Source organism: Eurosta solidaginis, chromosome 1 (genome assembly GCF_040869045.1).
Source record: "Eurosta solidaginis isolate ZX-2024a chromosome 1, ASM4086904v1, whole genome shotgun sequence".
NCBI classification, from domain to species: domain Eukaryota; kingdom Metazoa; phylum Arthropoda; class Insecta; order Diptera; family Tephritidae; genus Eurosta; species Eurosta solidaginis.
The window spans coordinates 323,146,198-323,171,596 of record NC_090319.1 but is presented as its reverse complement, the minus strand read 5'-3'; the positions used below and the strand labels follow the sequence as shown (position 1 = coordinate 323,171,596).

Below are 25,399 nucleotides of genomic sequence, written 5' to 3'. Positions count from 1 at the left end.
TCTGTTTATGGCGCAGGAACAGTAAAGTTGGCAAGGACCCGCCCCAGCCGACAATGACTAGCCATTGTGCACCACCACATCATGCCGACCGCCTTCCTTACTGCTTCCACCGAAAATGCGATTCCATAACAAATGGAAGCAGCAAATAACAGAGAAGCGTGAAAATTGTACAGCTAATAATACTGTTCCCAGGGGTGGAACATATGCGAACACCTAGATTACCTCTATATTACCTAGTCTTTCTGCAGTGTTTGTTGGGCACATACAGAATGCATATCTGAGGAGGGAAGTTAACACAGGACGCGTTGTAATGGAGAGGTTTTTGAGTTGAATTCGCCCTGTTAGAGCAGGGGCGAAGAAAACAAGAAATTAATCTTATCCCTTCTTCTTTAGTTATTGTTTCCATGACGAAATGAAAATAATATCCGTGATACTAATATCAATATTATACTTATCGAGTCTTTTGTCTCGAGTATTATCAGGTAACGGATATCTTAAAACTATACTTGATATTGATACTTTAGATGTGATTTCGTGTCCCTATTTGATAATTTTTGAAGTTTTTAAACGGTTTTATTTTTTTTTTTTTTCATTCAAAAAAGTTTGAGTAACAGAAAATATCATTAAAAAAATACCAAAAACACCGACCAAACTGAATTACATGGGATCACGACGCAGTTGTAAGAGGTCATTTCATTACACGTAAAATTTTTCTCAACCATGGCTTTTAATAAATACTTGCGCATGCATAACGATCTTGATATGCCAGCTTTTGGATTTAGGACGGCAGAGGTTTAAAGCGAAAGTGATATTCTTTAATGATATTTTCTATTATATCGTTTATATTTTTCCATACAGATCAAAGAGGATGATATAATTGAGTCCTTGAGTGAAGCAATTGAAGCTGGCTATCGTCTCATTGAAACCTCTCCAGCCTATAATAATCAGGGTACAGTCGGTGATGTTTTGGCAGCTTGGATAAATTCAAACAAAATTAAACGTGATGAAATATTTGTTGTGACCAAATTGCCTGTTGAAAGTGAGTTACTTATTTAGTTGAGATATTGAATAGCTAAGGATAGTCTATTAGCGCGATTTTATAGGCGAATTCAGTGCATTTCAAGGAGAATTCTGTACAATGTCACGCCATTCGTTGATTGTTTGTGCTTGCAATCTCCCTAAGGCGAATCCATACCAGGTGGTGGCGAAGCGAATTCTACCAATTCGCCATGCATAAAAATGTCAAGCCAAAAGACAATTTTCATTGGTTCCGATTAACTGACATATTAAATTACAAGACGCTGTATGGAAAATAATCAAGAAGAAGCAATGAGCTGTTGGGATAACAACACCTGGTACTGAATTCGCTTTGCCCATCCATCAATTCAAGGCAAGTTTATACAATGTGATGGCAACACGAATTCAACCAATTCGCCATGCGGAAAAATGTCAAGTCAAAAGAAAGTATCCATTGATTTCGATTTACAGACAGCCTTTATTCAAGGCGTTGTGTTGCATTGCTGTTCGAATTACAACACCTGGTACTGGATTCGCCTTGCCATCAATCGAACTCCGATTTAGTATCGATAAAGGCGAATTCAAACGAAGTTATAGCATGCCAACAACTTATTACTTGTTTTTGTCATTTTTCCCAACGCGAATCTATACCAGGTGGTGTCAAAGCGAATTCAACCACTTCGCCGTACAGAAGAATGTCAAATCAAAAGAAAATTTTCATTGATTTCGATTAACTGACATATTGTTGTACAAGGCGTTGCAAAGCGAATCTATACCAGGTGGTGGCAAAGCGAATTCAATCAATTCGCCGTGCAGATGAATGTCAAGTCAAAAGAAAATGTTCATTACTTATTTTGTTTGAAAATTTTCATAGATTTCGATTAACTGACATTTTGTTGTAAAAGGCTTTGTATGGAAAATTATTAAGAAGAAGCGATCAGCTGATGGGATAACACCACCTGTAATGAATTCGCCTTGAAGGTGTTGTATGGAAAATAATCAAGAAGAAGTAATCAGCTGTTGGAATAACAACAGCTGGTACTGAATTCGCCTTGATTTTTCAATCGGAAATGTGGTACAGGATGTCAGTAAATTTGATTAATTTTACTTTTATTTTACGATCTCCGCCACGGCAAATTTGGGCTGTATTCGCTTTGCTATATCCTTGCATAATTTTGCCGTGCATTTTATGAATTTAAGAACGATGTATGTATGAGTAAGTACAGCTGATTGCTTGTGCTTCTGTCTTTACCTTCAGAGTCATTTTTAAGGACGACGAAATGGGTTTGAATTCGCTTTGATTTTACTTCGTATAGATTAAATACCAGATAATGGTATGCGATCAGCCAATGACGTGCTCTTGCGATTTTCCATTAAAAATGTGTGAGTTTAGAATATCAATAAAACCATATAAGTTTGACTTCCAATTCTGTCGTGCGGCGAGTTGGCATAGATTCGCTTAATTAAATTTTTAGTGTACTGAGAAATTTTGCGTACGAACTGCAAAAGGTCGTGTCGTGAAGAGGGGCAAAAAGCTCTGTTAGAAAAAAGAGACGAGAGTAAAAAGCATGAGTGCTGACTGTGACCACTAATCCAAAATATTTCCGAAAAAACCACGTTTTATGCGAAAGGTTTCAAAACCCCACCACGAAGCCTGACCAATGGAAAAAAAATAAAAGGAAAAATTCTCCTGATAGCTCAACAGCGAAGGAGTCCGATATCCCGATCTCTGACCAAAATCTTGTCCCAAAAGTAATAATGTGCCGCCAATTTATGGACTTTACGCCAAGGTGCACACCTCCATATAAGAGCTTAATGATACTTTGCTCAATCTACAATAAGGCAAAAAATGCCAAGCGCCAATTACCAGTCAGGCTTTCGTAAATGACTAATATTTGAAAAAAAAAAATATTCAGATACCCACATTCTTTAATAGGACGGCAGTATTACGGTTTGATCTTTACAACATTCTTATTCATATTTAGGGTTAATGGTAGCAGAACCGATCGTACCTTTTGTTTGTCGAGCAGCTTTGCTGGATGGGTCAAGTTACTCAAATAGGTTATTTATATCGAAGGCTGGCCTTGGCAGCAGAGGACGGACAACAGGTCACTGAGTTGTAAAGGCTGGGGGGGGGGGGGGGGGGGGGGGGAGTTGCCGTACTTATTGAACAATGGAACACGATACATGATTTGTTTGTTGTTTCGGCTACAATGTTAAACAGCTTGGCAAGAGGTCTTTATAATCTCTTATTTATTGAAACCCATTCTTGTAGCTGCGAAACCTCTTGGTAGTGCATTCTTAGGTAGAGAGATCTTTGTTTTCAATTATAGTTAATGTTATGGTTACGCATTTACAACGGAGCAGTAAGGAAGGCGGTCGGCATGATGTAGTGGTGCACAGTGGCTAGTCATTGTCGGCTGGGGCGGGTCCTTGCCAACCTTACTGTTCCTGCGCCATAAACAGAAAAAAGTTCCTATCATGCCTATCAAGACGAGCAGCTGTCAAATTCAAAAAACCTGGCAGAAGCGCAGAGACCGACTCAAAACGCTTATCAATACAAAATAAAACAACATCCGGCTGAACCGGATGTCACGGACAGACCGTTAACATTCCAAAAATTTAAATTCAAATTCAAAAAAAAAACTGACGCAAAAAAAGTACTACCGAACCGGACATGGCCGGTTACTAACGCTGAAAATCAAATTAAAAAAAAACCGCTGAAAAACCAAACAATAACAAAAAGCTGAAAAAATTAAAAATAAAAAAGAAAAGGGCCGAATATACATAGGGGGCGCCGCGGGTGGTGTTGCGACGCCCGGTGCTTAGTCCCACCCTCAAAATCCATGGCCACCGACGCACCTAAAATTTCGGTGGCCCCTTACCTGTATACCTTAGGTGCCCTCTAAAAGAAAGGAGACCTCAGCATTCCCATTTACAATTTAGATTTATTGACAATTCATACTAATTAATAACTTATGCATTAAATTTTTAGGATTCTATCGAGAATTTCTAAGTTTCACATGTGATGCTAGAGTTTACGTTTATTCCGAATTACATTTACATCGCATACAATTATTCGGATTCAACTCCTTATATGTCTTACAGCCTAGTGGTTTCGTATATAGTGTAGAAAATATTTTGAATGTACTAAATATCTTTTGGTTTTTAATTACTAGTGCAATTACATTAAATTCATTTTTATGTATTTCATTTAATTTGGGGAATTCTTCCTCTTCTTCCTTTTTTTTTTGTGCAAGGGTTCATTCGCGACGTTATTTGAAAATACAAAAAAAAAAACGTCTGAAACGAGTTTATTGTTCCGGGTTCAAAAGGACATCGCTCCCCAACCCCTGTTGCATCTAGGTTATAACTCTCGCAGAAAGGCCTATGTCGCTAATGTGTAATGCATTACCCATTTACATGGCTTTCGCAGGTAAGTATAAAAAAAATTTATGGTTCCGAGTGACACATTCAAATATGTAAGGTATTATATATATACTAGTGACACTATTCTGTAACTCGACTGGAATAATATTATCTGCAGAACTCACACTTTCATAATTTTGGTTTTCTATTTCTTGACTGTATTGACCTTTCACAAGCTTTACAGAACAATGGTTCTTATTCGCAAGATTGCAGAACGGGTTTTACATTGCACTTATCCGACGGGTCAACAGAGTTAAGAGCACCAAAGTGTCCGAATGCATATACCGTACGTTCGAATCGAGTTACAGAAAGGGGTCTTTAGGTTCATTAAGCGTGCTTGGAATGAATTACAAAAATTTGAAACGATAATCTGTAAGTGACGAATTTTATCACTTCACATAGATACATAATACAATTTCACCGAGTTGGAACGGACTCACCCAGTTTCAAACGTTGTTGTTGCAGTTGGTGTTGGTACTGTTGTTGTTGCTGTTGCTGCTGCTGAACCTGCTGCTGCTGAGTGTGCGTATGTTGCTCAGATGTTGCTGGCTGGCGTTAATGAGGTGTGATTATCGTGCCATTAGGTAGAATGTTATAGGGCAATGCTTGGCCATTGGACACCACCCAATATTTGCTCAGCTCGTTTAGATGATGGTTTTGCGTTTGTTGTTGCAATTGTAATTGTGGCAATTGTTGTGTATCATTAATATGTTGCTGTGGTGAATGGCGCTGTGTTTGTTGATATGTCACTCTAGGAGTGGTACGTCTGGCGTCTTGGCATATGACGGTGCCGGGGTCACTGGATATGGTTGGTGCTATTGCAGTTGGTGTGGATGGAAATGACACCGCTAAGCCAACACCACTATTGCTAAGTTGAGGAACCGTGTATATTACGTGGCAATCGTTGGGAAAATTCCAACATTCCCGCGCTCCTCGCATACGCGGAGAAGGCAACGCCGATGCCTTCCAATTACTATTTATTAGTATTCACGATGTTCGGGAATTTAGCACGTCCTGAGAGTAGGTTAAAACGGTTTCAACGTGGCCACCGGCTAGCTTACTTCGTTTTTAATTGAATTCACTCATTTCGGAGACAATTTTCGGGTTAAAACGTTAAAATGTAAACTTCCTGTATGTAGCTCCTTAGCCTTTCAAAATTTGGCTATGTATATAAGCACGGCTTTGAGGAATTCCGAAAATACGATGAACATATGTAGAGGAGTGTTTTACGATGGCTATAAACCGCCCAAATTTTGATGGTGAACTATCTGTATTTGAGAACGCGCTCGTCAGTTCCACCAACTATATGTGGATGCACATAAGTATCCTGTAATTTTTCACTTGACCACTTTTTGGTCACGAGGGTTGTGTGCTCTACCGCTTCAGACCGCCAGCAAAAAAAAAAGAAAGTTTTTTCTTCCTCGGAAACTCGTGGTGGTTTTTTCCTTCCTTCTTTTTTTCTTTTTTTTTCCGTCCTCTAGTGATGGCCGGTCTGTCTGTTCCCTTCTTTTTCGATATTTTTCATCGCAACCCTTTCCACATCGCTAGGTGTGTTCCCGTGAACACGCTCCCAAGTGGGTCGTAGCCGTAGACCGTAGCAGCAGACCGTAACAAACCTGCTTCGCTTTGAAGACCTGACGATGAAGCGAACAGGGAACCGGATCATCTGTGGGAAGCTATTGCCAGGGATCTCCGATGACAAGCAACGTGGGGCACGACTCACCCCTGAGATAAGAGTCTCAAAGTCCTACTACGAAGCTAGCCGGGCAACATGGGTCCATCAAAAAAAGTTAAGTCAAATTTGGGAATTAATTCTGTTTCCTAGTTTAAAAGGGCTTTGCGGCAATTAGACATTTGTTATGGAGAACTCGTCAAAACTCCGAAAGGTTTTAGTGGTTATCGCCCCCACAAAAGGCAAGACAAAAAAAAATTTTCGTAGACATTTTGGTAAAGGAGAACTCGTCCAAACTCCGAAAGGCTAGTCCGACCTAAGCGTGGACTGCCAGGGTGTTCACGGTCCTCGGTGAGTACGCGTGTGAACAACCTATGAGGTCAGTGCTCGGGGAGAATACTGGGCGAGATGTCCCCGACCGCCAAAACGCCCAGACAAAAAAAGGTCCAATTGGTGGGTGTATAAAAAAAATCAAATTGTAAATTGGCAAAAGAAACGTTTTCTAGTTCATTGCGGGCGAATGTCCGACGCGTGAAAGCGACCTATCAATTTCCCGTTTAGGTCCTCGAGATCATACAATGCGTTACCTATTTTTCGAAGCACGCGACACTTCAGGTATTTGGGTAGGAATTTGGCATTAATGCCCTGTTTAAAATTACTTAAGGCAAAGTTTCTCCGGAAAACTTCCTGACCTTCCTTATAGTTGACGTGTCTAGAGCGCTTGTTATAGGTGGTTACTCCCCTATCTTTGGCCTGATCTAAATTTCTGCGGATCTGCTCACGAATATTAGTCAACTTGTCAGCTCGGCTTACTACCGTAACCTGGTCTTCTCGAAGGCTGCCGAGTTTCCCTAAAATGTTGTACGTTGAGGCATGTTGGACCATGTTTTGGCCATATAATGCAAAGTACGGAGAACACTGAATCGCTGTATGAAAATCACTTCTCAAAACTGATAAAATTTCGGGTATATGCTTATCCCAATTAGTGTGGTCAGGTTTATCCTTCAGGAAAATCCTAATCTTAGAAACAATTTCTCTGTTGACGCGTTCGGATGCGTTCGCTTGGGGAGAATATAGCCCCGTCCTCACGTGCGTCACCCCGTAGTTTGCAAAAAATTGGTTCATTTCCTTCGAGATGAACTGTTTACCATTGTCACTGTGAATAAACTCAGGGACCCCTACAGCCGGAAAAATTTCTGAAGCGAAGTAATTTATAACGTTTACAGTGGTGGCTCTCTGCATGGGCTTTAGCCAAACGTATTTTGAAAAATGGTCTAGTACTATGAAAAGAAATTGATTTCGCCGCTTAGATCTCGGATACGGCCCTAGAAAGTCGCAATACAACCGCTGAAATGGCCTTTCGGATTCAAAGGTACTCCCTATAGGTGGTCTCGACTGCTGATTGGTGGGTTTTACCGTTTTGCAGGTGTCACAACGCTGGACGTAGTCCCTGACGTCCTTAGTCTGCTGCGGCCAGAAGTACTTCTGCCTAACACGTTCTAAGGTTTTCAGCCATCCGCCATGGTAACTCCGGTTAGCGTCATGTGCTAATCTCACTGCTTCCTCAGTCAACCCTTTTGGCAACCATAAACGCCACAGCGAGTCTTCTTCCCCTTCCATCCCCTTACGAAACTTAACTCTTTTGAAAATTACACCGTCCACCACTCGTAAATCCGGAAGTGATTCCTCGTTTTCGGTGACGGTCCGAATTAAGTCTAAATACTCATTGCTGGTAAATTCGGGAGAGACTAAGTCTATTTCTCCGGGTGTGGTAGTGAAAGTTAACTCGTCAACGTCAAAACGCGACAGCGCGTCTGGTACTACATTCAGGGTGCCCTTACGATGTTCCATTCTAAAATCGTATCTTTGCAGTAAGAGTGACCATCTCGCCAACCTCCCGCTCAAGTCTTTTTGTGTCATCAACCACTTGAGACTGGAGTGGTCCGTAACAATCCGAAAAGGTAATCCTTCGACATAGGGTCGGAAACGCTTCACGCTAATTATGGCTGCAAGACATTCCAGCTCGGTTACTGTGTAATTGCGTTGAGCATTATTCAGCTTTTTCGACACGAATGCGATTGGATGCTCAGCGCCATCATCATCGACCTGAAACAATACTCCGCCAACACCTATTTTGGAAGCGTCACATTGTATCACGAATTCCCTTGAAAAGTCTGGTTGGGCCAAGACAGGCGCCGAACTCAAGGCTACTTTTAGTTTTTCGAACGCCTCTATAGCTTCAGGAGTGAGTTTAAACGGGCCTGCTGACTTGCGGAGACAGTCGGTCAAGGGACCTGCCAAGTCCGCAAAATTGGTAATAAATGCTCGGTACCAATTCGCCATGCCCACAAACCTACGCACTTGCCGAGGGGATTTAGGGATCGGGAAGTTTTGTATTGCTTCTACTTTTCCCGGATCCACTTTCAGACACCCGCTGCCTATCAAATACCCTAAGTAGCGTATTTCCTTCTGACAAAATTTACTTTTTTCCACATTTATTGTCAGACCTGCATCTCTCAAACAGTTCGCCACTTCCGCTAGCAATTTTAGATGATCCTCAAAATTAGTGCTACATACCATCAGATCGTCCAGGTAGACAAAGACGTTCTCTCGCAGACGCGAAGGGATCGCCTTGTCCATCAGCCTACTCATAGTCTGCGGTCCATTGCACAGACCAAATGGCATCACCTTGAAGTGGTACAGAGGCCTCCCCGGAACGGCGAATGCTGTTTTTTCCTTAGAGGACTCTGTCAATTTGATCTGGAAGAACGCGTCTTTCAGATCAATGCCACTAATAAAATGCGTATCTTTCAGTCTGCTCAATAAGCCGTTGATATGAGGCAGGGGGTACGAATCCTTCTTAGTCACCGCGTTGACCTTTCTCGAATCTATGCACAGCCTGACTTTGCCTGGTTTCCGGACCAGTACTACAGGACTACACCACGGGGAGTTGGATTCTTCTATAACTCCTAACTGTAGTAACCTGTCTAGTTCTCTAAAAGCTTCGGCTTGCCTCGGCGGCGAAAGAGGAAAATGCTTGCTTTTTATAGGCACAGCATCACCGGTGTCGATGTGATGCTCCACTAATTTAGTTTGCCCTAGGCCTAACTTCTCGTACGAAGGAAACGTCTCGATGACTTTTCGCAATTCTGATTTCTGTTCTGGTGACAATTCATGGAGGTTAAGTTCCTCTTCCTTTTCAAGCCTAGTCTCTAAACACTCTACGCTCGGGAATATTTCGGGAGCTAACGCAAATGCTCTCCAAAAATCTACCCCGAAGTATGCTTCTTGGAGCAATGAGGGAACAAGGTAAAAACGAATAATCTTTGTGGTATTTTTAAAAGTGACCGGTAGAGATACTGAGCCTAAAATTTTTTGCTTGTTGCCGCCTGCGGTATATACGAACGCATGTAAGGGCTGATATTCGAAGCCGTTACCCTTTAGGAATTCTAATCCATTCTTCCCTAAGATGGAGACGTTGGCTCCCGAGTCCAACAACCCTACAAGAAAACTATTTTTAATTTTAGCCTTTACTAGAGGCCTTTCGTCCTCTGTAAGCGTTAACGTGGTGGCTTGCAGCAGTCTACGCTCCTGTACTCTCCTGTGGTATCTCTTCCTACACTTCAAAATATTTTCCGATACCGGATATTGTTCAAAAATGGTATGTCTTATGTGTTCGTACCTATGCTCCCTTTCTTCTAGGCTTGGTGAAAGTTGCGTTTGGCTCGCGACATCCCTATGCTGGCGTCGCAGAATTTTGATTTGCTCGCCCATCGTGAAAGAGGACGTTCGACTCTCGGATTCAGAACTATTCGAATCGTCAGTACTATCAGGGAAAGTTATTATTACAGTCGAGGGTTCTTCTGCCAGGGTACTACTGCACCTCGGAAGCTCACCACCTCCATGCAGAGATTCGCCCTCGGGTTCAGCGCACGGGACGACGCCTCGAGCACTGGCTGATGTGGGAGCTATGAAGCCGAACGAGGTTCCCCCATCTTCTCGCTCGGGTACTGGTTTCCCTGCCTGCGATGGTCCCTAGGGCATTTAGGAGTGAATACACCCTTATACCCACATTTAAAACAAAAAGGACTTTTTATGGGTTCCTCGCAATATATATAGGAGTGCCCCATTCCCTGGCAATTCCAGCACTGGATTCCTGAGTAGTCCGGTCTTCTGCTGCGTCTATATTCCAGCGCCTCTATCTGGGGATCTATCTCGCCGTCCTCGCCTTCCATCTTCATGTCCGGGGTTGTCACGCGTGCCTCGCTTACATGCCGTCCTGAGTAATTGGCTCCCAGCAGCTTGCTCTCTTTCAGCACTTGTTCACCTCGGCGTGCTACATCGCGCAGATCATGGAGGTTCCTTACGTCCGCATTAAAAAGCATTAGCTTAAGGCTACTGTTGACGTTCCTTTTTATTATGTCAATCAGTAGAAGCTCTGACATCGGCTCCCTTAAGCGCGCGTTCAAGGAGATTATGTCCGCGTGAAACACGTCATAACACTCACTTGCCTTTTGCTTGCGCATGGAGATCTCCATCATGATCTCGTGGTCCGTTTTCAAGGTGCCAAACTCTCTCTTTAAGGAGTAGCACAAAAAGGCATATGTCGCATTTGGGTTTTGTTTTGTGAACAGCCAGTACCATTCTTCGGCTCGTCCCGAAAGGAATAAGTGGAAACTGGCCATTATTTGTTCGTCAGGGCATTGTGTGCGCTCACACAAGGTGTTTAATTTGAAGAGGAAATCGCTTACACTCCCAGTGCCGTCGAATGCGATTTTCCACTCCTGCGGTTTTACTGTTATGCTGCTTGGAGTCGGGTACATTGGCGGTACTACCGATGGCAATGGGTTACGGTCCATCCTGCTTGCGTTCCTGTGTTGCTGGTGTGCTTGCTGCGTGGATTCGAGAGCGGCGTTGAGCTGGGCCATGTTGGCTCTAATTGAGCCCATCTCTCTCCGCATTTCCTCCTGCGAAGCCTGGAACAGTTGGTGTAGCACGTCCACCCACGAGCCTCCACGAGTGGCTTCGTCCTGCATTCCTAGGAGGTTCGCCTGATCGCTGGTAGCGTCCCCAAAATTTCCAACCTCTTGATTTGGTGGTAAGGCACCCGCTCCATCTGGTGCATAGTTCGACACATTGGTCATTATCCCCGAGATGTTGTGTGTGTTTAGCAGCGATGCATTTAAATTGCTGGTGCTTACAGGTATGTCCAGTTTGTCGCGGTCGTCGTTCGGGCCCGAGCCTATATGAGTCCCCGCGGGATTTCCGTAGGATCCTCCTACTGGGGTATGCACCACCAAAGGACGCCTTGCTTTCGAAAAAGCCCCCCTATTAGCACCGCCCCGGTGCTGGTTTCCCCGGAACCCTCCCGCACTCCCGAACGGAGTATTTCGCCCCGGTTGGCCGAACGATTGCTCGCGTGACATAATCAAAAATAATTATATAAAAAAAATGTAGCTCGTTACGTAGTAGTTAAAAAAACTTTTGCCGCGTAGCGCAGTTAGGGGTCAACAAAAAAAAATCAGAATTCCCCCTTTTACCTTATATTTTAGGCGATGCCTTGAAAAAAAATGTGTATATAAAAAAATTACGCGAGGAGTTGAGAAAACTTGGTAGCAATTCTAATGGGAACGCTGACATCCCATTCCCAGAAGGCACCTGGGCTACAGGTTGAGAAAAAAAAATTTACTACAAACACATTCATACTTGGCCCTAGTGCTCCCAACCGCAGTGCGAGGGGGTCTTAAGGTCCCCCTACGAGACTGGTCTGAGGCCACTAGGGTCACTCCAGGCACACACGGGTTGGTCTCAACACGCCCAGCCGCAACGCAGGGGTAGTCTCCAGGGGCTTGCCCCTGGGACTGGTTGGGGGTGTTGAGGCCTCCCGTTCATTTTTACTGGGCACCCCTCCTGCCTCCGCCGCAATGGGTGGAGCGGTTTCGGAACCGCTCCCCCAGTCTGGTGGGACAGGAAGGAGTGCCACTCTGAATCCCAGCTCAACCCATCACCATCCAGGTGGTATTCCAAGCTACCACCTGGGACGTGGGATGAGCTGGGGTCCTCACTACATGCGCACACACATTCACCCTGGACAACACAAATTCGGCTAATAAACAAAAAAAACTACTTTACAAAAAAAAAATTAAACCCAATTAGCGGACAAAATTATTCCATAGCCGACTAACGGACAACATTCCGGGAAAATAAAAACCCCAACTACAAAAAAAAATAAAGTGCGTGCAGCACTGCCTCATCGGGTGAATACAAAATCCCGATAACTGACGTTAAGTCACGTGGCTCCGTCAGCCACTGCCCCCGATGACCAGCCCGGACAACCTGATCCGTCTAACCATCCCACCGCAACGTAGGTGGCAGCTCTGTGGCTGCTCACTCGGACTGGTGGGATGGTCAACCTCACAGGTTGACCCGACTGACCCCCGCGGTCAGCGCTTCAGGCGCCACGTTGGGCGCCATCTGTTATGGCGCCCTCAGCAACTGTCATCGATGATCATTCTGGACAACTTGATCCGTCCAACCATCCCACCGCAACGCAGGTGGCTGCTCCTGCGGCTGCACACCTCGGACTGATGGGACGGTCAACTTCACAAGTTGACCAAAATGACCAGCGCGACAGCGCCTCGGGCACCAAATCTCGTTGGGCGCCATCTGTTATGTTTACGCATTTACAACGGAGCAGTAAGGAAGGCGGTCGGCATGATGTAGTGGTGCACAGTGGCTAGTCATTGTCGGCTGGGGCGGGTCCTTGCCAACCTTACTGTTCCTGCGCCATAAACAGAAAAAAGTTCCTATCATGCCTATCAAGACGAGCAGCTGTCAAATTCAAAAAACCTGGCAGAAGCGCAGAGACCGACTCAAAACGCTTATCAATACAAAATAAAACAACATCCGGCTGAACCGGATGTCACGGACAGACCGTTAACATTCCAAAAATTTAAATTCAAATTCAAAAAAAAAACTGACGCAAAAAAAGTACTACCGAACCGGACATGGCCGGTTACTAACGCTGAAAATCAAATTAAAAAAAAACCGCTGAAAAACCAAACAATAACAAAAAGCTGAAAAAATTAAAAATAAAAAAGAAAAGGGCCGAATATACATAGGGGGCGCCGCGGGTGGTGTTGCGACGCCCGGTGCTTAGTCCCACCCTCAAAATCCATGGCCACCGACGCACCTAAAATTTCGGTGGCCCCTTACCTGTATACCTTAGGTGCCCTCTAAAAGAAAGGAGACCTCAGCATTCCCATTTACAATTTAGATTTATTGACAATTCATACTAATTAATAACTTATGCATTAAATTTTTAGGATTCTATCGAGAATTTCTAAGTTTCACATGTGATGCTAGAGTTTACGTTTATTCCGAATTACATTTACATCGCATACAATTATTCGGATTCAACTCCTTATATGTCTTACAGCCTAGTGGTTTCGTATATAGTGTAGAAAATATTTTGAATGTACTAAATATCTTTTGGTTTTTAATTACTAGTGCAATTACATTAAATTCATTTTTATGTATTTCATTTAATTTGGGGAATTCTTCCTCTTCTTCCTTTTTTTTTTGTGCAAGGGTTCATTCGCGACGTTATTTGAAAATACAAAAAAAAAAACGTCTGAAACGAGTTTATTGTTCCGGGTTCAAAAGGACATCGCTCCCCAACCCCTGTTGCATCTAGGTTATAACTCTCGCAGAAAGGCCTATGTCGCTAATGTGTAATGCATTACCCATTTACATGGCTTTCGCAGGTAAGTATAAAAAAAATTTATGGTTCCGAGTGACACATTCAAATATGTAAGGTATTATATATATACTAGTGACACTATTCTGTAACTCGACTGGAATAATATTATCTGCAGAACTCACACTTTCATAATTTTGGTTTTCTATTTCTTGACTGTATTGACCTTTCACAAGCTTTACAGAACAATGGTTCTTATTCGCAAGATTGCAGAACGGGTTTTACATTGCACTTATCCGACGGGTCAACAGAGTTAAGAGCACCAAAGTGTCCGAATGCATATACCGTACGTTCGAATCGAGTTACAGAAAGGGGTCTTTAGGTTCATTAAGCGTGCTTGGAATGAATTACAAAAATTTGAAACGATAATCTGTAAGTGACGAATTTTATCACTTCACATAGATACATAATACAATTTCACCGAGTTGGAACGGACTCACCCAGTTTCAAACGTTGTTGTTGCAGTTGGTGTTGGTACTGTTGTTGTTGCTGTTGCTGCTGCTGAACCTGCTGCTGCTGAGTGTGCGTATGTTGCTCAGATGTTGCTGGCTGGCGTTAATGAGGTGTGATTATCGTGCCATTAGGTAGAATGTTATAGGGCAATGCTTGGCCATTGGACACCACCCAATATTTGCTCAGCTCGTTTAGATGATGGTTTTGCGTTTGTTGTTGCAATTGTAATTGTGGCAATTGTTGTGTATCATTAATATGTTGCTGTGGTGAATGGCGCTGTGTTTGTTGATATGTCACTCTAGGAGTGGTACGTCTGGCGTCTTGGCATATGACGGTGCCGGGGTCACTGGATATGGTTGGTGCTATTGCAGTTGGTGTGGATGGAAATGACACCGCTAAGCCAACACCACTATTGCTAAGTTGAGGAACCGTGTATATTACGTGGCAATCGTTGGGAAAATTCCAACATTCCCGCGCTCCTCGCATACGCGGAGAAGGCAACGCCGATGCCTTCCAATTACTATTTATTAGTATTCACGATGTTCGGGAATTTAGCACGTCCTGAGAGTAGGTTAAAACGGTTTCAACGTGGCCACCGGCTAGCTTACTTCGTTTTTAATTGAATTCACTCATTTCGGAGACAATTTTCGGGTTAAAACGTTAAAATGTAAACTTCCTGTATGTAGCTCCTTAGCCTTTCAAAATTTGGCTATGTATATAAGCACGGCTTTGAGGAATTCCGAAAATACGATGAACATATGTAGAGGAGTGTTTTACGATGGCTATAAACCGCCCAAATTTTGATGGTGAACTATCTGTATTTGAGAACGCGCTCGTCAGTTCCACCAACTATATGTGGATGCACATAAGTATCCTGTAATTTTTCACTTGACCACTTTTTGGTCACGAGGGTTGTGTGCTCTACCGCTTCAGACCGCCAGCAAAAAAAAAAGAAAGTTTTTTCTTCCTCGGAAACTCGTGGTGGTTTTTTCCTTCCTTCTTTTTTTCTTTTTTTTTCCGTCCTCTAGTGATGGCCGGTCTGTCTGTTCCCTTCTTTTTCGATATTTTTCATCGCAACCCTTTCCACATCGCTAGGTGTGTTCCCGTGAACACGCTCCCAAGTGGGTCGTAGCCGTAGACCGTAGCAGCAGACCGTAACATTAATCATAGTTAAATTAGTAATTTTAGACCCCCATAGCAGACGCCTCATTAGAACAGATTCCACTTCATCTAGGTTACGGTTTATACCGAAAGACTAACCAGATTCTCCCTGATAAAAAAGGAGGATAAATAATAATGATAAGTGTTTCTGGACACCTCCAATGTAGTTTTCTAGTACATACCGCGGTCTTCTCAGTAATCTTTCACGTAGGTCATCGGCAGTGCTGTTGTCATGTATAAAACTTGTAAATGCAAATGTTCTAACAAACAAAAAAATCAATAGCAGTTTCTGAATCCATTACCAGATAACAGGCCACATGAAGTTGAAGAAGTCTTAACGAAATCTTTAAGGTTACTACAACTGGAATATGTTGATTTGTATTTGATCGATGCACCGTTTGCTGTTAAAATGGAACATCAAACTATTAAGCGAGACTCGGATGGTAATTGCATTTTTGATGAAATAACTGACCATAAAGGTGTCTGGAAGGTGAGTTCGTGATATTTGGTGAAAAAAAAACACTTTTCGAAATAAAACTTTTCTTTTTCAATCTAGAACATGGAAACAATGTTACATTCTGGTTTAACGAGAGCCATTGGCGTTGGAAATTTTAATATTTCGCAGATTGAGAATATGTTCAGCCCACGAAGTACTATTCCACATGTTTTGCAGGTAAATTTTTTTCAGGAATCACTCTAAAACTCACTTCCACGGGGGAAGAAACGCGACAGCAGCACGACGCTATGTTTTTGCCTAACTGTCGATAGGTGCGAATCGATCCATAAGAATAGATGTGAAGAATAATTCATTGCGTCGGATAGTGCCGATAGGAGTGACCCTACCTTAACTTTTGAAAACAAGATTACAAGCAGCCAAAATTAATAAACATTTATAACGTAATCGAAAACAATATTAAAATAAATTATAAAATTAAAAATTGCTTGAAATAAATGTTTTCATACATTTAAAGCGATACGGGCAATCCCCCATTAACTCATATAAGTAGACAACAATTTGTTGTTCCTACCGGACATTCGGTGTCACAATTAAATGTTGCTCTATTATCATACATCCGAAAATCAAATATGTGTGCCCAGCTAAAGAAATTTAACATTGAAAATATTTTTAAGATTGATTATGTTAGGATAACTTGAACTGACTGGTCCGTGAGGACCTCTGATAGACTGAATGATCCTTTGAGTCCAGAAGTTTGTTTAACGACCAAACCGAAAACCCCTATCAAAACGAGGACCTACCATTTTGTACCATTGTAACGAATTCTGGGGAAATTCTGCTTAGTTGAAATCTTCTGCTAACGTTCGAATCGCTAAACTGTTGAATAAATCACTCCAATATTTAGTATTTCAAACTGAACTTATTTAGATTACTTTGGGATTAGTATTTCACATTTAAACTTCATAACCAATAGCGTGCTTAACCCTAGTGAGATAACGTACGTCTGTGAAACGTAGGTCGTTTTAATTTTGCTCTCAGTCTCCCACAATCGTAAAGAGAGAACATTCTCATTCTCAGTTTTCTCAGCTACCATTACCAGCTTGTCAGTGGGTGGTGCTTTTCAGTAGTAACTTTTTTGTTTGCTGAAATATATACGCATGTTTTTTAAAAATACGCCTAAGAGACGTATCGTTATCTTTTACGTGACTACGTGGCATGAATAATTTTATATGTAATTTTTGCCTAGAATGATAATTTTAGCCAATATTTTTAAGTATAGTTTAAAACAGTTAATTTATTCAATTGTAGTACAAAAAATTTGTATCTTATTTTAATTTTTTTGCTATAAACTGAGGTCCTTCAAAAAAACTGATTTTTGATGAGACAAGTCCAAGAGAAGTCAAACTTAATTTTTAATATATTAAAAAAAAAACAACATTTTTCTTTAAAAACGATTTAACACAAGTGAATATATATCAAATAAATGATTACAAAAAAACAAAAAAAAAAAAAAATGTTAGTTTTTTTTATATCTTTAGAGTCTTTAAACTTGAACACGTCTCTCAGACGTACGTTATCTCTCTAGGGTAAAAAAATAACGTTATCTTTCTAGGGTTAAATCAAAACTGAATACTGATTCCTCAGCTTGCACTGCTTTTATATTTTCTGTCGCCTCGTCTGTATATTTGTCCAAATGTCTAGACGTTTCACCTTCTAGAATCTCCTGCTTGGTAAATGTATATTTGTAGTTTATGCGTTTCTAATAATCATATGCGTGTGTATGTGTGAGCAACTACTGATGACCACATGTGTGTGTGTGTGAGAGATCTCTTCGTTGCCTTGTACATAAGTGTTGCTAGCTTTAATGTGTACATGTATATACGAGTGGCTGCTCCATGTTTTCGTTGTTGCGTGATTATTTACTAACAGCCTAGTGATGTCAACATTCGCCACAATATTTTATAGAATAGCCCCGCTCCTTCGGCAACTACTAGAAACCTTCTAAAACTTATGCGGATTTTATTTGTATATGTGATAGCTGTGCCACTATTAATAGCTGGAGTCTTAGCCTCACGAAAGCAGAGCACAAGCACAAAATGTGTTCGATCGTTTTCTTCTCCATCCCACACACCTTACATTTGCTATCACTAACTAGGCCTTATTTGAAAGCATGGGACGCCAGAAGGCAGCGTTCAGTCGATTACCCGTCATAAGCCTCTAGTTGTTGTAGTTATAAGGACACTCCCCGAAGACCTTGGGGAGTGTTATAGATGTTGATGGTATTTTGCCGGATGCAAATCCGGCACGTTCCGGTAAAAAGCACCATAAAAGTACTAGCCCGACCATCTCGGGAATGATTTGGTATGACCACATGCAACCTTCTAGGCCATACCGCCCTCCAACCCCCTAGATCCATCAGGTGTTCGGGGCCGTCAGAGCCGCTAACCTGCTGGGGCGATAAGCCTCTAGTCGCTTCCCAAGGCAGTCGGTTCTATGTACCGGAGCCACTCGGGATTTTTCCCGGCCAAGGACTGTCATTTCAGTGTGACCCCATTTAATTTGTTTCGTCCCTCCCACAAATTGTCATCCTCCCAGCAGCTCCTTGCAGCAGGACTGCTACATATTCTCTTACTCCGGGAAGGTATCGAACCCAATCCGGGTCCGTCTCCTGACCCCGGTCTGAGAAATGGTTTTGCTGCATTTGCCAGAAAAGAATCTTTTTAGGACGGTCATACTCTGTTCAGTGTGTCTCGTGCAAGGGATGGTTGCATCGGACAGGTTGTTCTGGGCTTGATCCCAAAACCCGACGTCCACGCAACTTTTATAAATCTTTTGTGGCTTCTTGCTGCTCACGCCCAAGGGCGTCCCGTAGTCTACGCCTAAGCGCCCCCCACTACCTTCAAGCAGCCTCGCTGCTCAGCAAGCCACAACAAGTACCCGCTGCTGCTCGCGCCCCACGGCGCCAACAACTCAAACAGCTGATACCACTCATAACTACTACCTTCGTAGTAGAGCTGGTAGTAATGCTGAGCATCAGCCCCTGCCCCCGTCTTCCTCTCCCCCCTCTTTTCTGGCAGCAATCGTGCAGGTCAGGGAAACAGACTCTTAGTTCCTACCTCCGTTTGCACCGTCTGCCAGCACAGAATATATAGGTTTGCGACATCCGCTCAATGCAGCTCCTGCCTTGGGTGGTGCCACTTTCCTAGATGTTCTGGTCTCCGCGACGGCAACCCCTCGATGGGTTTCATCGCGCCATGTTGCCAGGTCGCAAACCCAAATCATCCGGGTACCCCAATGCTTGCCCAAGGGCGCCCAGTCCCAAGGCCACAACAGCAATTGCGTCCTGGCCTTCCACAACCTAGGCGTAGTCACCCGTCACTTACCCCTAGAGTGGCGGCGTCACCCCTCATGCACTTCAGAATTCTGCAGTTAAACTGTAATGGACTAACTGGGAAGATTACGGAGATAGTCGATTTCATGAAGCGGCACAACATCCGCATTGCTGCGATTCAAGAGACTGAACTCACAGGGAGATCTGCATTGCAGACCTGCTCTGGGTATAATGTCCACAGGAAGGACCGCGAGAGCGGAAATGGAGGCGGCCTCGCGTTTATTATACACCACTCTGTGCAATATCATATATTTGATCCTGGCATCGACCGCAGGGACAATGTCTTAGAACGTCAAGGCCTATCTGTCCGGTCAGGCGATGCAAATCTAGAAATCACCAACATCTACATCCCTCCTGTCACCTGTTGCCCCAGTGGATACCGCCCTAAAATCGAGGCCTTACTCACTGGCAACAATCGCATTATCTTAGGCGATTTCAATGCCCATCACGACCTATGGCATTCAAACTTGCGGGCGGACAGTAGGGGTGAGATGTTGGCGGATCAAATAGAAGAAGACGTTCTGCACAATAAACGGAGACGCCCCCACACGTATGGTAGGAAGCTGTCATAGCTCGCCAGATATCTCAATCGTGAGCGCAGAACTCGTAAACTGCGTCAACTGGCAGCCGATGGTAACATTGGCATCCGACCACCTGCCCATACTTATTTCGTTCGAGCGTACCGCCGACTTCATCGTCACCGAAAAACGCACTTTCATAAACTTCAAAAAAGGAAAGTGGGAAGAATATAAATCTGCAACAGACAGCAGCTTTGCTGCCCTCCCTATCCCGACTGATGCCCGCCAAGGGGAGCGTGCCTTCCGTAAGGTCATTGAATCCGCCTCGGCACATTTCATTCCCGCCGGGAGAATTCCCGAAATCCGGCCCCACTTCCCGGCGGAGGCCGCGAGCTTAGCGAGGGAACGCGACCTTATAAGACAGCTCGATCAGGCGACCCCCAAATAAGGGATATAAACCAGCGCATCAGATTGCTTGTGGACGAACACAAGCGGGCGAAATGGGAAGAGCACCTAAGAGGTTGTAACCTCTCTACCGGTGTAGGTAAACTTTGGTCCACCGTAAAGTCCCTATCGAATCCGACTAAGCACAAAGACAAAGTTTCCATCGCCTTCGGCGATAAGGTGCTGTCGGATGCGAAAAAATGCGCGAGCGCTTTCTGCCGACAATATATAATGCATCCTACGGTCGACAAAGATAGACGGAGAGCCAATAGACACGCACATAAACACAAATTCAGCGCGTCACCAATCACCATCACCGCTAGAGAGGTTGAGGACGCCATTGGTCGCGCTAAACCATCCAAAGCAGTGGGCCCAGACGGCATAGCCATGCCGATGCTTAAAAACCTAGGGAAAGAGGGTTTCAAATATTTAGCGCATGTCTTCAACCTGTCTCTCTCCACCTTTGCCATACCCGAGAAATGGAAAATGGCCAAGGTGGTCCCGCTACTAAAGCCCGATATCTCTCCTATCGCCAGTGGCAAAAACGCTTGAAGCCATTTTGCTCTCTTATTTCCAAGCACATTTGCAGCTAGCCCCTCATCAGCATGGCTTCAGAAAACTCCATAGCACTACCTCCGCGCTAAATGTCATTAGCACCCAGATAAATTGCGGTTTGAATCAATACCCCCACCATAGAACAGTACTCGTAGCGCTAGACCTATCAAAAGCCTTTGATACGGTCAACCATGGCTCATTACTGCAAGACCTGGAAGGGTCTACCCTTCCCCCATGTCTTAAAAGGTGGACCGCAAATTATATGGGTGGTCGGCAGGCATCGGTGGAATTCAGAAACGAGACATCAAAACCAAGGAGAATTAAACAAGGGGTGCCACAGGGTGGTGTCCTATCCCCACTTTTGTTTAATTTCTACATATCTAAGCTACCTTCACCACCGGAAGGAGTCACAATCGTTTCCTACGCCGATGACTGCACAATAATGGCCACAGGCCCAGGCCCAGAGATTGATGAGCTATGCAATAAAATAAACGGCTATCTCCCTGATCTCTCCAGTTTTTTCGCCTCGCGAAACCTGGCATTGTCACCGACTAAATCTTCCGCGACCTTATTTACAACATGGACGCCCCAAATGTCGACCATATTGAACATCCACGTCGATGGCACTACGCTACCGCAATTGTTCCGAGAATTCAGAGCCGTAATAAAATCCTCAAATCCCTTGCTGGCAGTACCTGGGGAAAAGATAAAGAAACGCTCATGACCACATACAAAGCAATTAGCCAGCCGATTACGTGCTACGCGTCACCCATATGGTCGCCAAGCCTAAAACCTACCACTGGACGAAACTACAGGCCTGCCAAAATACTGATCTCAGAATCGCCACGGGCTGTCTTCTTATGTCCCCAGAACACCATCTGCATAATGAGGCGAGAATACTCCCCATCAGGGAGAGAAATGAGATGCTGACCAAACAGTTTCTGTTGAATACCCAGAAACCTGGGCATCCCAACAGACATCTGATTGACGAACCAGCACCGCCTAGGGGCCTAAGGAGTCATCTCCGTAAGCATTTTGAGGAAATACGGCACCTGAGAACCCAGCCGTATGAAGCGAAAAAACACAAGCAGGTCCTTGGTGAACTCCATAGACAGGCGTCGGACCTTTATGTCGGGAATTGCCCGGTGAATCCAGTACTTGAAGGAAAATATCCAGAACTCGCGGAAGAGGAACGCATACTCCCCAGGGAAACGCGTGTCACTCTTGCTCAACTTCGTTCTGGATACTGTAACAGGTTAAACTCTTACCTATCCAGAATCAACCCCGACATACAAAATGTATGCCCCGCTTGCAATGTGTCCCCACATGACACCAACCATCTCTTTAATTGTAATATGGAACCAACGCCTCTAACACCCCTTTCCTTATGGTCCACCCCTGTTGAAACGGCAAGTTTCCTTGGACTCCCGTTAGAGGATATTGATGACAATTTGTGATCGGTCGCGGCTATTAGGTGGGGCGAGCATTGCTACAACAACAACAACAACATAAGCCTCTAGTATCTCTTTTTAATGACAAGAGTAACTTTGTTAGTCTAAGGTTATAAGACCTCTCGGAGAATCCCAGCTTCACGCTAGTTCGGAATATAGAAGAATGGTATGAGCGGAAGAACGGCACACTAAAACACTACCTCACGCAGTTTCCATAAGGAGTTTGGTTCCCTTAATGTGCAGACAAATATATTGTTGGACTGCTATGGACAAAATGGCCTTTCTAGTTATGACGCATGCATGCTGAAAGGGAGCGCAGAGAATTGCGCATGCGAGGCAATGGCGATAAATCCTTGGGGGAATGTATTTATCGTTAATACAACAACTACAACTACTAGGGCGTAATCTTTATATTCCAAAGATTTCTCTATGTCTATAACTACATTATATAGCGCCGTGTCTACCGAATTGCTTTTGGTGTGACCATGTTGTGTTGATAGATTAAAAATATATATATACAGATTTTAATTCTCTTTACAGATCGAATATCATATTTATTTACAACAGCCCAATGTGATTGATTTTTGCAGAAAGCGAAATATCGTCGTTTTAACCTATGGTGCTTTAGGTGCTGTTACGACAGCCGCTTTGTTACAAGCACAACGTAAATCCAGCTTATTGGGTATCAAACCCGATTTGGTTAACGTCTTAGAATTACCAGAAGTGCTTGAAATTGCAGCAGCACATAAAAAGTCAGCAGCTCATGTTATACTACGTTGGATAATTGATAAAAAACTGGCATTAACTATAAAAAGTGATGATACTAGTCGCATACGAGCAAATATAAATATTTTCGATTTTAAACTTACCCAAGATGAGATAGAGAAATTAAATGCGTTGGATAAAAATATGCGTTTTGTGGACTTTTCAAATTATAAGGGGTAATTTTTGATTATGGAAAAAAATATATATTTTATATTAAAAATTCTTCTAACATTTCAGCGTTCAAATACATCCAGATTATCCATTTTGAGAGTTTGATTTATACCAAATCGTCCATATTTATATAAAAGATATAGTATTAAATATTCTAAAATTTTAACTTGAAAAGCTGAATAGAAACACTAGTAACAAAGAAATATGTATTTAAACTTGTTTTGATCATTTGTGAAAAGTTAAAAACATAAAACATAAATATAAGATAAACAAATATTAGCAACTAAAAACAATGGAAATAAAGCGAAGCAAACTAAAATAAAATTTATAAAATAAAAATAACAAAAACTTCAAAATGGTTCTTTATAATTTACTTAATTTCTTTTTTCATTTAATTGACATAAAATTCAATATATTTTATTTTTTCTTCACATAATTGGGTTATATAACCTCACTTTAAGCTAATTTAAATTAACTTTATTTTTATTTTACTTCCTTTATTTTATTATATTTTATTTTGTCTCATTTTATTTTATTATATTTTTATTTCATTTTATTTTATTTCATTATTTTTCATTTATTCTATTTAGTTTTATTTTATTTTATTTTTGTTTAATATATATTTTTTCATTATTTTTATACTCAGCTGCGCAGGGCTCACAGAGTATATTAGTTTTGTTCGCATAACGGTACCCCGTAACGGCATAAACTAATCGAGATAGATATAGACTTCTATATATCAAAATGATCTGGGCGAAAAAAGAAATTCATTTAGCCATGTCCGTTCGTCCGTCCGTCCATCCATTTGCCCGTAAACACGATAGCTTGAGTAAATTTTGAGGTATCTTAATGAAATTTGGTATGTAGGTTCCTGCGCACTCATCTCAGATCGCTATTTAAAATGAACGAAATCGTACTATAACCAAGCCCACTTTTTCGATGTCGAAAATTTCGAAAAACCGAAAAAGTGCGATAATTCATTAGCAAAGACGGATAAAGCGATAACTTGAGCAAAAATCGATATATCCTTACTAAAACTTTTAAATGGATCAATCTAAAGCCAATTTCTGAACGAAGTGAACTTTTGCGTTCCCTCTCGGACATCGACACACTTCAAACCTCTTATGCTGAAACAATGTAGAACGAATTTCGAACAAAATGAATATTTTCGGCGTTTATGCCAAGATTATAACTCTCACTCAAACACATTTGATAGCTCGGACTCCCCTTTTTTTTATAAAAAAATTGTTCTCACCTCTTAATTAATAATGTGTAATACTGTAACGAATTTTACTTGCAAATCCTCTTATTTGCAATCCTCTGCTAAGTTCGAATCACTAAACTGTTGAATAAATAACTCCAATATTGAATAATGGAAAAATGGCCTTTATTAAAGTACTTTACAGTAACACTTATACTTTGCTACTCGCTGGCTTAATAACCAAACTGATTGATAACTCAAATGAAACTCTACTATTGGCCGCCAGATCGCGTGCTTAATCAAACTGATTGATAGCTCAACTCAAACTGAATTACAGCGCCTCTACATCTGTCGCCTTTTATACTCTTTGGTTTCCTCGTTCGCCTCTTCTATACGCTTCCAGAATCTACTAGTCCAGTATCTCTCAAACTTCTCAGCTTTTGCAATTGCACGATTTTATAGCTTCTCTCATACCCCATGCTTGTATGTGTGAGCGACACTTCCACAATTATAATTGCCTACATTTAGGAGCATCTCAAATAAGATGTCTGCATATGGTTGTGCCTTGCTTCTCAGCTGCGTGTACCTACATATGTGTAGACATAATGATTGAATTATTGATGTGAATGTTTGTAGTTTACAGTGTCTCGCGCACACATAGACGTAAATGCATCTGTGTGTGACATCTCTCGGCTGCCTTATATATGTGTATACATGATTTGATTATTGACGTGAATACTGCTTAGCATGGCCTTAGTGATGGTATAGCTTAGTGATGCTAATATCCGTGACAATACGTTTGCTTCTGTTCTCTTTAAGTATTACGCTTGGCTGATGAAATCTCTTCTGGAGCTGAACAGTGTAAAAAAAAAAACTTAGTTCATGTACTTATCTGAACTCACTTTATCTTGGTGTTAAAAATGGGCGAAATCCGACTATGAGCACGCTCACTTTT

At 42.4% G+C, this 25,399-nt stretch overlaps 1 protein-coding gene across 1 annotated transcript; it reads left to right on the top strand.

Annotated features, from left to right (window-relative positions):
• The first annotated feature begins 619 nt into the window (after nt 1–619).
• On the top strand, nt 620–23,519 carry LOC137237762 (aldo-keto reductase family 1 member A1-like). The gene is made up of 6 exons (XM_067761923.1): nt 620–792; nt 859–1,039; nt 15,797–15,981; nt 16,048–16,164; nt 22,848–23,248; nt 23,310–23,519. The coding sequence occupies exons 1-6, from the start codon at nt 721–723 to the stop codon at nt 23,338–23,340; spliced, it is 987 nt and encodes a 328-aa protein (XP_067618024.1). The 5' UTR covers nt 620–720; the 3' UTR covers nt 23,341–23,519.
• The last annotated feature ends 1,880 nt before the right edge of the window (nt 23,520–25,399 follow it).